This window comes from Fundulus heteroclitus, chromosome 15 (assembly GCF_011125445.2).
Source record: "Fundulus heteroclitus isolate FHET01 chromosome 15, MU-UCD_Fhet_4.1, whole genome shotgun sequence".
NCBI classification, from domain to species: domain Eukaryota; kingdom Metazoa; phylum Chordata; class Actinopteri; order Cyprinodontiformes; family Fundulidae; genus Fundulus; species Fundulus heteroclitus.
Genome location: NC_046375.1, coordinates 7,266,856 through 7,280,807, shown reverse-complemented (window position 1 = coordinate 7,280,807; position 13,952 = coordinate 7,266,856). Strand labels below are relative to the sequence as shown.

Sequence of the window (13,952 nt, the reverse complement as noted above, 5' to 3'; positions counted from 1 at the left end):
AGACACAGACAGTTGGGTCAAAGCCGGAAAAGAGAAGAGTAAAAATCATGTTAGTGTGTAGTCACATGCCTAGGGCTCACTGATTCTCTTCCAACAACCATCACCAGTGAACCGAAAGGTAGCATTTATTTTCTGGGTTCAAAAAAAAACAAAGTCATGATGTCACCTTTGTTAGAATTTTACATTTGTCTCTATCAGAGTCAGCAAAGCAGAACACAGAGAAGAAGAAGAATGTTTTGTTGCTAATGCAAGCAGAGCCACACTAGTGGCCATGAGGGAGTAAGTACTTACTTATTTTAAAGTCTACTTTGTAGTTTAGTGGTGTATTTTTGGCATCCCCTGTGGATACATGGGGAAAGTAGACATCGTGACATAACGAATGCAATAAGTTTGGGAGAAAATGTTTTCCTGATTTCTTTGCCGTTGTTTTTTAATTATCTTTTTACTGTTGAATCCTTTCTGTGCTAAGGTACTAAAACACTGCCCAAGAAGGGTGTATAGACAGATAATTAATTCCTCCAGAAGGTTGTATGTAATGTGCTCATCTCTTATCACCAGACAGCCTGGAGATTAACTTGGAGTGCACATATTTCCCACTAGGTCTGGGAAATATATGTCCTAATAATATCGTAGAGTTAATAAAAGTATTCTTCCTATTCCGGTGACTTTATGTGTCATCCGTCCATGTGTCAGTGACTGTTTTTACTCTCTAAGAAGGTTTCGGGTAGGAAGGTTGATCCTAGGCGACATGGGGACGGAGGAGAAAGTGAGGATCCTGTTGTACACAATCATCTTCATAATTATGGGCAACTTAAAAGTGCCATTTCATTTACTGTGCTTGTCGATGTTTAAAGCAAGCCAACGCACAATGGAGAAAACACCCATGCGATTGAGGGAAGTACAAAGAATTGGAAAATCTCTCCAGAAATAGGCATGAAAGTTGCTATGTAAAAGTTGGGTCATTGTGATTAATGATGTTCATTTGCAATGTTTAATTTTAAAAAGTGCCATAAACAGTCAATTTTACCTTTCAATTTTTGTAAAAGCGAAAACAGTTTGTAAAAACTTTTCATGTATGTTTTACAGAGTTCTGTTTTCATTAAACATGAAAATCTAAATACAGTCTAATCTGAGGCTGGCAAGCAAAACTTCTGACTTCTCATTTTTGTGGTATATTCAGCCACTGAAGGAAAATAAAATCTAATCCCTAGTGGCCAACTACGAGTAATTAATACCATTGTAAACATGTTTAAAACAGATCATTAGGACGTTTACAGAGAGATTGGTAACTTGGCACTAGTAACTTGCAATAAAAGCTAGAAATAAAACAATGAACATGTCTTAATAAAATAACTTGCAAAGTCAGCTGCCAGAGTTCTAGATCCATATTGAAATTTCTGAATAAAATATCTACTCGATACATTTTTGCTTTGCTTACGAAAATCTAAAGAAAAGTGGTCTCTTTACATTTCCCAATGTTTTCTGTCAACAGATGACAACTTTTGATTAAATTTAGCTACTATTCCAGTACTCGTTTGCAGGATAAAACAAGCTTTTATATTTTATTATAAATTGATACAATATAGTACTGTCAAGTTTGGATCAGGCTTAAAGATGCAAAGCATAAAAACAAAGAGAACTAAATCCCTTTTTAAAGTTCTTTCTAAGTTTTGTGATAGCCCTTATTGTAATACACAACCAAATTAAAAGTGGCTTTTAGTGACGTCATTTTGAAATTTACCTCAGTAAGACAAAAGTTATTAAAAAAGCACCCTAAGCCTTAAGAGAGCTTCTAAAGTGCACCACAAAGTATTAGAAGTAGTGAGGAGGACTTTTAGCGAGCCTATGAGTGTCTTAACCGGGGAAGATTGTGGAACCAGAGACAGCTAATTGGTTTGTTTTTTCTGCTGACCTGTGCAAAGTTGATGTTTTTTTTGCTATGGATCATACTACAAAGGGTAGAGATGGACTGGAAAAAATACCAATTTTGAGGGGTTATTTAAAAAGTATATATTGATGGCATTGTTGAATTCAATTACACAGTAAAATAGACAGTTAAACTTAAAACAATTACTCTTTAAAAGTGGTAGTTTTGTGAATTAAGGAAGATTGCAGCTCATTTTATTGGTATTTGTTTTACTGCAGTTGGGTTTTCTTTGTGCAGCAGTTGAAAAATATTGGCTGGAGGGGGGCACAAAAACTCTTAAATCACAGGTGGCCCCACCAAGAAAAGTTTGTGAACCATTGCTCTATTGCTAAGAATATTTCTTATACATATTTATTGCAATTAGAATACAATTTTAGGCATCTAGTATTACTCCAAACACGTCAAACTCCTCTCAATATCAAATATTATGCCACAATAACAAAATAGGAGGTATCCTAATTAATGAAGCTGTATATTTTAAAACTTTACAAGGGTTTGGTATAAAACAAATAAACACCTGCAAGGATAAGTAAACTTGATCTGTTTTACAGATTGCTCTATAACCTGCCAGCCATTCAAACCAGTTTGAAGACATTTTCAAATAACATTTTGCAAACAGTAAAAAGTCAAACAAAAAGTCAAACAAGAAGTTTGTATTTTCCAGCACAATTTGTTAGAGGTTTTTAATTGTTTTTAATTAGCATTCTGCATTTTTTTCTTTTAGAAATAATATTATACTCACTCTTCTATTTGTATATTTTATACAACAACCCTATAGATTGTTACCATACCAGGGAACACATAATTACAAACAAAGAGGGGACAGAATGCGACGTTTTGGGAGGACTGGATGCCATAACTTTATGTAGTTGTGATAGACATGTACGTTTGGAAAACCTCCCACACACTCTGAGTCTCTCTTAGTTGTTGCAAACAATGGAGACATAAAAAACCTAAGAGAGAGAGAACCAAAAATAAGCATCATCTTGATACAAAGAGAAAGAACAGAAAATGATCTGAGCCATTTGTCACAATATCTAGTTTCTCTGTCCTCTTCGGAAGCTTGCTGGTGAGAATATATCCCAGTCTCTGAGGAAAGGCTAAAGTTAACCCACACACACTCGGCAGTTAGCATCAATGGAGATTTCTACGAGCACTGAATTAAGCCACACATTCAATACCCGCCATAGCTGTGCGTGGAGCACTGCTGTTTAGCCATGCTGTATGGTCTCAACCACACAGAAGATTGAATGTATGCAGGTTTAAATCAACTGGAAGCTTTTTGAGGAGTTTGTAAACATTTGTGATATACATATTGTATCTATAGAGTCTAAATCCCCTTTAATTTTTTCACATTGTTATTATGTATTTTAATAAGAATACTGTATTATATAGGTTGTGGTGGTAGTGGGGGGGAGGTCTGTGCCGGTAGACGTGGGTTACTGGCCTAGTAGCTGTGCCCCGCTGGTGCGTTGGTGGTCCTCAACATCTGGGCTGGGTGTGTGCTCACTCCTGGTGGCTGATTTGCGGGGCGTCGGCTCCATGGCTCTGTTGGGGTCACGGGTCTCTGGGCCCATGGCTGGATCTGCTCTAGCATAGCTGGCTGCTGCAGCTCCCAGGGGCTTTAGCACTGTACCTGCTAAGGGGTTACCTGGGTCCCTCCTCTGCTCTTCCCTGGGATGATGGAAGCAGCTATCACTGTGTTGGTCTTTCTTGGACTCCTTTGCTCTGGGACCCTTTCTGGCGTTCTGGTTTCCCCACTGTCTGCTTCAGCACACAGTTTGGGGGGGGGGGGGGGGGGGGTTTGGTCTTTGGCTGCTGACAACCACTATTGAGCATATAGAATACTATATACAGACAGGCTCTCATAGATTCACTTTTATACAGATACACCCTATCATTAGCTTTGGCTGTCACTATATAAATCTTGTATTAAATAATACTACATATGATGTTTTAGGGCGTTGGTCGTTTGTACCTGTGATACCTTTTTTGGTTGGTTCCGCTATATATATATATATATATATATATATATATATATATATATATATATATATATATATATATATATATATATGCATGCAGGTATTGAAGCAGGAGGCAGACTCCGAGGATGTCATCTTATACTGTTGGGCTCTCTTTGGTAATAAGACAACAATTCTTAACGCTACACTGCCAGACATGACACATTAAAAAAAGATGGACAAGCAGATTATGGTAGGTTTTTAGTTGTGACACTTTTGAGAGTGGTTAAAGCAGGGTGGTATTGGAAGCCTTAGGTTCCTGGGTTCAAATCCCACAGATTTGAACCCAGGTAAATGAGCAAGACTATTAGCTCCACAATACTCCTGGGCCAAAACACAGTGGCAGTCCACTGCTCCCTAAAATGGATGGGCTAAATCCATTTTCATGCAACATACATTCCAAATTTAATTGGAATGTATGTTGCAATAGCCAAAAAAGTGGATGACAATTTCAAGAAAATGAAATAAACAACATTTCGGGTAAGAGTTTGAAACCTAACCCAGCACCACAACTTTATCCTTATAGGTGAACTCCATTTATGAATCAGATGTCTTCTGAGGGAATCCGGTGGCTGAACAGAAATCCATAACAAACTTCAGATTTTTATTTGTAAAAATGTGGAAAACTATGCATCCTTTCCTTCCACCATAATGTGCTACATTGTACTGGTCTAACTTATGAAACTCCATTAAAGTTTATTCAGGTGGAAAAGCTCAATGGACTCAATAGGTATCATTTTTGAAGGTGCCATATATCAGTTAAGCCACATTTTGCAGTATTGGTAAAACAGATATGCATGTACATACAGAGATGAGGGGTGTGGCGTACACAAAAACCCCAGTCCAGTACAATAGTCCCTTTTCAATGTCACGTTTTGTTCAATTTGTTTTAGGTAAGCTTTGATCAAAAGAAATTTCTTGTTTTTTTTTTACTTTATTTAGCAGTGAACAAAGAATTTCAGTTTAATCAATTTAATTCAAAATAATTCAATTCAATGACTAGTATAGAACTCACTGGAGATTTGGTTTGATTATTTTTAATTAATAAAAGATAAGCCATATAGCGAACCCTTAGACAACCACCTTAAAATGCTCAAAGTTGGCATTTGTGAATTGTGCAATGACTCTGCTGATAATTCAGAATAAAACTTTTAAAAATAATCCTGGAGCTGTTTTGCTATATATATATATATATATATATATATATATATATATATATATATATATATATATATATATATATATATATATATATATATATTATCCAGTGTACAAGCAGTCCGGAATGCACCTTGGGATATCCCCTCTTCTCACAGGGAATGCCGCCGACATGTTGGCAGCATTTTAGCCTGGTAAATTGTTACTACAGGTAGCAGGATTTGGACCTTAGTAAATGTTTTTTTCTGATACCAGTGGTGTTTATATCCATCTAGAAGTTGTTTCTGGTGAACAATTAAGATTTTGAAAAACTTTTGTTCAGTCCCCATTGACACTGTGGCTGAGCGAGTAACCTTAATGTTTCTTAAATAGCAGACTTAAGTCTTAGCTGGGAGACCACCTTTTTCATTTGGTGACGCTTTTTAAAGTTGCACTACGGACTGTGCACTCAGTTTTGCACATAAACTTTGTGGATGTGTTCAGCTGAAACAATTCTGTATTCAGCACATGCGTGTGTGCTGAACATGAAATGGCTGTACCCAAAATTTCCGGTACAGAACCATTTCAGCCTCCATAAGCATGAATTTGCACATGGGGAATGGTGGCCTAGTGGTTAGAGCATTGCACTTGTATCCTAGAGGTTCTGGGTTCAGCTTCCACAGACCACCTCTTTGGGTCCCTGAGCAAGACCCTTAGCCCCAGAAATCTTCTCGGGCAGTCCAATGCTACCTAGGGGAAGGGTTAAAGGCAGAGAAAAAATTTCATTGGAATCTATATTCCAATGACAATAAAGATGATGTTTGATTGTTATTTGTAGAGAGCACAATGGGTTCTCATGCACCAAGTTTTAGCCAAAAAAAAAGCTCCAGTCCATTTTAAATAAAAGGTGAACGCAGAGTATTTTCATCCTTAATGGTATAATGGTCAAAACTGAAAATAGCTCTATCACTTTTCTGTAAATTCAAATGTCATTTTCAGTATCAGGTGCAATCGTTTGCTGTAAAACAATCTGGAGCCCAAATTTTTTTTGAAGAATATTATTTAAAATACAACATGTACATCTCAGTGGAAAATACTGGTTGAGTGATCAGACTGCATAGGAACCTGGAGAGATAAACACAAAATCCAAAAAAACAAACAAGAAGTCACACATACCTCCTAACATGTGGAACACAGCATGAGAAGCTTGTGTCTTTAAGCTAACATTTATATGACATCTCTGACAAGTGACAGCCTGCTCACCCCCAATTATCCCACCTCATGTTTCCCTTCTCCCTCCTCTAATTAATACCACCCTCCCCGCTCTTCTCCATGCAACCCACAAAATACATAGATTCAGCTCTTCTGCTCTGTGTAAATGTCTAACACTGCTGTCTGTCTCCTGTCTAAATGGGTGGGAAACCTAAGTGATGGAGGAAGGTGAGCCAAGGTCGATGACTGACCTTTGACCCCAGTAAGGAGGACGATTGATCCAATGCGCAGAAGTCCTTAAACATTCTGCTTTTACAAACTACCTTAATCTTATCGTGACACCAAATTAGGCTGAGGTTTAGTGCAATAACCAGATTGACTCATCAAAAATTATCACGGTGCAATTTTTAAAGTAAAGGTCAGATAAAACATGTAATCTTAATGCACATCATGCACAGTTTACCTCACTTAATTTCTTTGCTCCTTTGAAGCTTTGTTTTCCTGGCAATGCAAGCCCTCCTTCTCTTGCACACAGAAATACATCAAAAAGACAAATAAGCCTGTCAGTTGTGTCTCTGCGCATCTCAACGTCTGCATATGCATGCAGGAATTGTCAACACTGCACAGCGAGATCAAGCTGGCAATCTGTCACAACGCAGGGGATACAGTTGAGGATTCCAAGTGACTGATGACACATGGAGACATTAACCCCCTTTGATGTGGTGGTGGGCATTTATGTAAGTGAGGAGACATGGCATGAATGTCTAACCTCCAGATTCCCAATAATGAAAACAGTAATCCCCGACTAAGCTTTAAGATAAAGCACTTTTAAAGAAAAAGTGTTTTGGAAATAAAATCGATACAACATTTTAAACTCAATGCCCAATATTATATTAGATGATGCAGAATATCAATTTTCGTAAACAGATACTTCACAATTCAGCATAAATGATACTTATTGTTTTGGTCTTAACCAGTGCAAAGCAAATGAGAAGCTTACAATTCCACAGATATTTTGATGAAAAAAATTATTTTATTTAGGTACTGCTTTACCAAATTGTAAAATAGTATACAAGAATACTTTTAAGCGTTGGCATTCTGTGATGGAATTACATTATGCACCTTTGATTCAGTTCAACAGGAAAACTGCTTTATTAAATAAGCAAACAAAGACCAGGTCTACGGAAATGCAACAATCCTGCTTTATTTCTGTGTTTCTGGCAATTATACATCATATTTGTCTTCGGTGATCAGCTAGAATCAGCAGGTTAGGTTGGAAGTTCTAAGTTTCTGGTTGACTTTAACATCCTGAATTAATATTTTTTGTAAATGCTGAAATGTTTAGCCAAGACATGTTTTTACTAACATTATTTTAGTTGTTATTTTAATGACAACCATGGACAATAATTTCTTTAATACTGATAATAGTGATGGTCATTCTGCCCCTTCATCATTTTGTACCTGTGCAGTTTTGGACAGTTCTTTAATTTTGAGGGCTTTTTCAGGAATAACATGGGTTGATGGATGTTTCCTACGTGGTATACAATTCAATTCATACCTACCAGGGGGAGGGAATCTATAACAGACCTATCAACAAATAGCTAATATTGAACCAGACAACTTCAGGTTTTCCAGCATATTTAATACTTCACTGTTTAGGATACTAGAATTTATTCACCTTTTTAACTTCAAAATAAACATCAGCGTTGGTCCAAGTGCCAAGAATGTAGTATTACTCAGCTTTGGGGTCACTGTTCTCAAGAACGGCTTGCATAAGAGCCTCATAAGCAAAGTACCTCAAAACAACTCTGTTTTTTGCCTTTTTGACTATACATGATCGGAAAGGCATATCTCCAGACATGCTTGCTATGTTATGCAAGTTTTAGACTGTTAATAGTTTCAGGTGAGCCACCGCAGAGGGCTGAACATTTGTGTGTCTGCAATGCTGCTGTGCAAAACTGCATGCCATATTGGAAAGATCGAAATGGCTGAGTTTAGAAGGATTTTGATGCAAATAAACAAAACCTTTCGTATTGATTATATCAAAATAACTTTTCAGAGAGGGCTTTCAGAGTAGATCTTCAAATTAATGTATGTTTCTTCGCAGCATTTTAGTCTCTTTTTCCCCATCTGTCTAAGACCTTAGTTTTTATGGTTTTTGTAAAAGTCAAAGCAAAATGACAGACGTTAGTAATAATTAGCATATGTCCAAATGACTATGAAGGTATTGATGAAGGTTCTCATATTAGTGGTCAGTCAAACTTTGCCCAAGGAAGTGAGATGTAATGAAAAAAATGAAAAAAGACCCTCTGTTCACAAACAAAAGGATAAAACACGATAACAACAATAACCAGAAAACACAACCATCAGATCCAAGACTGCTTGAAAATAAAATTTAAATTGCGAGTTAAGCACAGTTTTGAGTTCAGGTGTGAAGAATACTACATGAGAAAGAGTTTTATTGGAAGCTTAAAACAAAATATCAAGTATGGTGAGATAAAATGTGCTTGGTGTGCTATAATAAAGCCATAAGGGTTAGATATTAAATCCAGGTCAGCATTTTTATGGTTTCCTGAAGCAGAACTAAATATAAAAATAGCTGCTGCAAATATTTATTTCCTGCAACCATTCAAAATACTTCAAAAGACTTTGAAGACCTAAGCATCTGGAAGGTTTGCTTATGGCCTGAGAGCCCCAATAAGACACATTCACACCTGAAAGATCAGCAAATGCCCCCAGTTGTCCAGATTCTAAGGAAAACATTCGCATTTATGTTAACAACATCATACACCAATCAATAATAAAATTAAGACAAGCATGGACATCCTGACTGGTCTGCAGCTGTTCAGCTCCATTTGCAAAAAATAGCACTGTGTACTATTAGCTATTTCTATCAGAATCAGCATTAACTTCTTCATCAGTAGCTCTTATGTTGGCTCAAACTACGTGCATCGAATAGCATTGGATACTATGGCCCAGTCCGGCACCTTAGCTTTAATTCAGTAGAGACGCTTAGGGTAATGGCGTGTGGGAGACTCCACTGTTTGCAAGCAGTGGGGTCTCGTAAACCCCTGCCACAACTAAAATTTTAATGCACTTTAGACATACACGTATACATTCATATCAACATTTCACATTACAATACACTCACACTGGAGAGTGGGTGGCAGTGGAGAGGTGGAGCTGGGTTGGAAGTACTGTATGTTCCTGTCGTTCCTCCCCATCATCTATGTCGGTCCGGTGAGGACTGGAGGTTGTTTAGGGGCTGCCCCTTTTGGTGTGGTATTGTTTGCATGTGGGCTTGGGCCCTGTCCCGGGGTGGTAAGCTCCTATTGGGTGACTTGCAGCTCACAGGGATGTGTTTCGGTGACGGCGGGCCAAGGAGACTACACTAGATTCTAGTGGGCATCCCTCCTTCCCAAGGGCTAGCTAGCTAATATGGCCTTCCTACCTTGGCCCATGTAAATTCTGGCTGCCATGGTGGGTGCGGGATGGTATGTGGGGTCACTTGTTCTTGGTACTCTGTGGTCTTGCTGCCAGGGGGCTTGTGCAGGTCTTCGACCACTTTGGGACTGGGTCCCAGGTTTGGCCTGTGCGGTGGGGATGGCAATGGGTCAGGGAGGCTTAGTGTCCTTTGTCCCTGCCTGTTCCTCTTTGGCACAGGGGCAGATATTCCTGTGCTGCACTGGGGACCTACCGCCATGCAGGTTACTGCTGTCCTGGGGTGATGCCTAGTGTCTGTGTGCCTTGGGCTTATGTACACTTCCAAAACCTAGCCCACCTGCGCTATTGGTGGTCTTGGGTGCTGTGTGTTGCAGGCTTTCTACCATTCTCATCACTCCAGTAACTGTGCACCTCCAGGTGACCAACTCACTGACATACACATTTGGTAGGTGGGCACCCAGGTAGGCTGTAACATTTCAACAATTCTCAGTTAGAACTACTGCCCAAAGTATGGCACAAATATTTCACACAATGATACAAGCACCACTACCAGCCTATACCCCTAATACAAGGCAGGATGGACCCTTTCTTTTTTTTTTTTTTTTTTTTTTTTTTTACACAAAATGCCAACCCAACCATCTTGAGGTCACAGCTGAAATTAAAAGTTATCGTATGAGGCAGTCTAATTTCTAATTTGTTACAGCCCAGTTTCGGTGAGAAGGTGCAGTAGCATCAGTTTTCCTTTTCTAAAATAGCAGGTATGGCACGTGAACTGGTCTTCAGCAACTATTACATACCCAAATTAAGTTTTTATGTCTTGTAGGTTCACATATGGTGATCCACATGCCATGATTGTAACATTTGAGCTACTGCTGACTTTCATCTCCAACTAGTCTGTCCATTCTCCTCTGACAACAAAAGGGCATTTTCATCCCAACAACTAGCACTCATTGGAAGTTCTCTGTAAATTTGATCTATTTTATGGAAAAATCCGACTGAATCAGGAATTTCTGAAATGGCCTGTCTGGCAACAACAGCTGTGCCACATCCAAAGTCACTTAACTTCTCCTTTTCTCCTAATTTGGATGATTGATTTGAATTTAAGCAAGTCACCTCTACAGGTATGGATTACCATGTGATTGGCAGATTCAACCTTTTGTGCTGAAAGCATGGAAGATGGGTGCCCATGGAAGATGGGTTAGTTTAGTTTAAGTAAACTATTAAATACTATTATTATCTGTCACATTTATGCTATTTCTGTGTTCATCTTAATTGTAGAGGTTAAGAAAAAATACTCAAAGGTACTTGAATTTGCCAATCACTAAGAAAATGGGGAAAATATGAAGCCCAATCTGGTCTTAAAATATTAATCCTAAATTATATATATATATATATATATATATATATATATATATATATATATATATATATATATATATATATATAAAAGCAGAAAAGTTAGCCCAAAAGGGTATGCTGCTCAGGTCCTCACAAAACCTTGAGCCGGCCAGTGAATGCCGCACTGATTTGTAAGCGGCGCTGGATTTCAGCACCGCGGACAGCGCTCTGGCTCCTTCCAACGCGGTGAAGAAGAAAAGGGGGAGGGGGTATGAGGAAGAAGACGGGTGGCTGTAGTGTTGTCGGTGGTAGGGGTTTCCCTGGCAGATTTTAGTAGAGGGTCTTACACAGTGATTCCTACCACCTTCATCTTCCTCTCCTCTCCACTCCTCCCCCTCCTCATTTCCCTTTCGCAGATTTCCATACGGAGGGAATAGCCTGCCGTATGTGCGTGGGGGTTCGTGGCTTTCATGCAATATTGATCGACCCTGCCTCACACAGGATGGACAGAGGAGAGAAGCCGAGAGGAGAGGAGAAAGCAAGGGAAGGGAGGGGGGTGTATTTCTTTGGACAGCATTTATCATGTATTCACCCAAGCAGCACCATTGCCCCCTCCCTCGTTACATTCCCCGCAAAATCTGTTTGATTTACTCGCCGATCATGACCGCAACCGCTGGATTCGCCTGATTGACGCTCACAAGTATGACAAAGCAACACACACACACACACACACACACACACACACACACACACACACACACACACACACACACACACACACACACAGATGTAAAGAATGGGAGACATGAAGGCCGGCGGCGGCCAGCTCCAGCAACATCCGCATAACGCTTCCAACATCGGAGACGCGCCGTAATCTCGTTGAATTAAATAGGCATGCCAGAATTTACAAGCGTATGGAACCTCGCCAAACGCAAGCCAAAGTTATCCTCATTCACACAACATTTTCAACATCCGATGTCCGTTCTGCATTTTTTGGAGGTTTTCCTCTAAACACCACGTACATCTCTTTTTTTTTTTTTTTTTTTTTAAAAAGGCCAATGATGCGCTCATCATTTACCTAACGCAACTGTCGTGAGTAACACTTCAGAAATCGCTGTGATCAGCTGGATGTCAATAACGCAATTTTGAGCATATTCATCAGTGGCCGAACAACAAATAGTGAGCTGCATTTTTTCCCCTTGCTCTGACAAGCTGATAGGGACATGAATAATTCAGTACACATAAACTGTGCGCCTTTTTCCCCAAGCAGGGGGAGTCGGCTAGAGAAGAAATGTACAGTGCAAAACGCATGTTTAGTGTTTCAAATGCGCTGGATGTCAGGTATAAAGCAAACACGAGAAAGGAGGAAAAATATCCAGGCTGCAAGTCTGCGTCGCCTCCAAGAGGATGCAAAAAAAAAAAAAAAAAAAAAAAAAAAAAAAACAGCGAGAGACCGAGAGACGCCGCCGCCGCGCAAAGTAGGAAAAAAAATCCAGCAGACATCTGTAGAAATCAGGACAGACAGGCGGCGTAAAATCAACCCACAGAAAGATGAGAGCGACGTGAAGGAACAGATTGGCAGCTGTGCCGTTTACCTGTCAGGACTCCGACCCGGATTTGGTGGTCGTGGTTCGTTAAAATCATCCCGTCTGACGCCATGTTCAGCAGCGCTGTCGCCCGCACCGAGGACTCACGGCAGGGCCCAGAGCCGATCTCATCGAACTCGGAAGAGGCAAAGGGAGGGGAGGACGAGGAGGAAGAGGAGAGAGGGTTGGAATACAGCAAGAATCAGCCAGACGTGATGAGTAGAGAGCAGAGTGATCATTGGGACACCTACAGAGGAGCAGGGCAGAATGCGGGGGCGGTTTAAAACCGCACGCATCACTCAGCTGGCCGCCTGCCATGATAGTAGTGTGTAGCCTTGATTAATTCTCAGAGAGACTACTCTTGCTAAAACTATTCCACATTTTGTCACATTACTCTAAACTTCAATGTATTTTATTGTGATTTTGTATAATAGGCCAATATAAGTAGTGCACACTTGTGAAGTAGAAATATATGCCCATTTACTCTTATACAGTACAACCAGTCGCCTTCAGAAGTAATCTAATATTTAAATATTGTCCACTTGTGTGTAATTTCATCTCTGTATGAATGGAGGTGTTGCGTGAAGCCTTCAGAGCTTTGCTAGAGAGTATTAGAGAACAGCAGACGGGTCAAGGATGAACCTATTGAAAGGTTTAAAGCAGCATTAGGTTATAAAATTACATCATATGCTTTGGACATTTCATGAACCAGTCCTCAGGCCATCATCTTAAAATAAAAAGTGTACGGAGGAACTACAAACCTACCAGGTCATAGCTGTCCACCTACACTGAGAGGCATGAATCAACAGTATATGGTAACTCTAGATGAGCTGCAGAGATCCACGGTTCTGATGGGTTAATCTACCTGCACTATGACTATTATTTGTAATTCACTATAAAACACTGCCTTTTATGGAGCAGTAAGAGAAGAACATTTGTTGAAAGAAAGTCATAAAAGAAATCTGGATTAGTTTGCCACAAGCCCTGCAGGGGAAACAGCATGTGGAAGAAGCCGCTCTGGTCGGATGAACACAACTAAGCATTTTATCCTACATGTAAAACACAGTGTGGCAGAAAACCAACAATGCACAAAACCCGTGAAAAAACTATCCCCACCATAAAATGCAGTTGCAGAATTGAGCTGTGGGGGTGCTTTTCTTCAACAGTGAAAGAAACTCTGGTCAGATATGGATGAGAAGATGGATGCGGCTAAATACAGGGACATCTCAAATAAAACCCATGAGAGGATGGAGAATCTGGGGTGAATGTTCACTTCCTGGCAGG

The 13,952-nt window shown here is 39.7% G+C and overlaps 1 protein-coding gene across 8 annotated transcripts in view; it reads right to left on the bottom strand.

Annotated features, from left to right (window-relative positions):
* The window catches only part of gphnb (gephyrin b), a 137,382-nt gene extending 124,511 nt beyond the window's left edge, over positions 1-12,871 (bottom strand). For 2 of the 8 annotated variants that reach the window (XM_036147293.1, XM_036147294.1), the window contains exon 1: positions 12,678-12,871. In XM_036147293.1, the coding sequence (XP_036003186.1) occupies positions 12,678-12,741 (64 nt within the window). In that variant the 5' untranslated portion in view covers positions 12,742-12,871. The remainder of the gene's footprint in view (positions 1-12,677) is intronic. The other 6 variants (XM_036147295.1, XM_036147296.1, XM_036147297.1 and 3 more) reach the window with 5 other exon arrangements.
* Between the last annotated feature and the right edge of the window lie 1,081 nt (positions 12,872-13,952).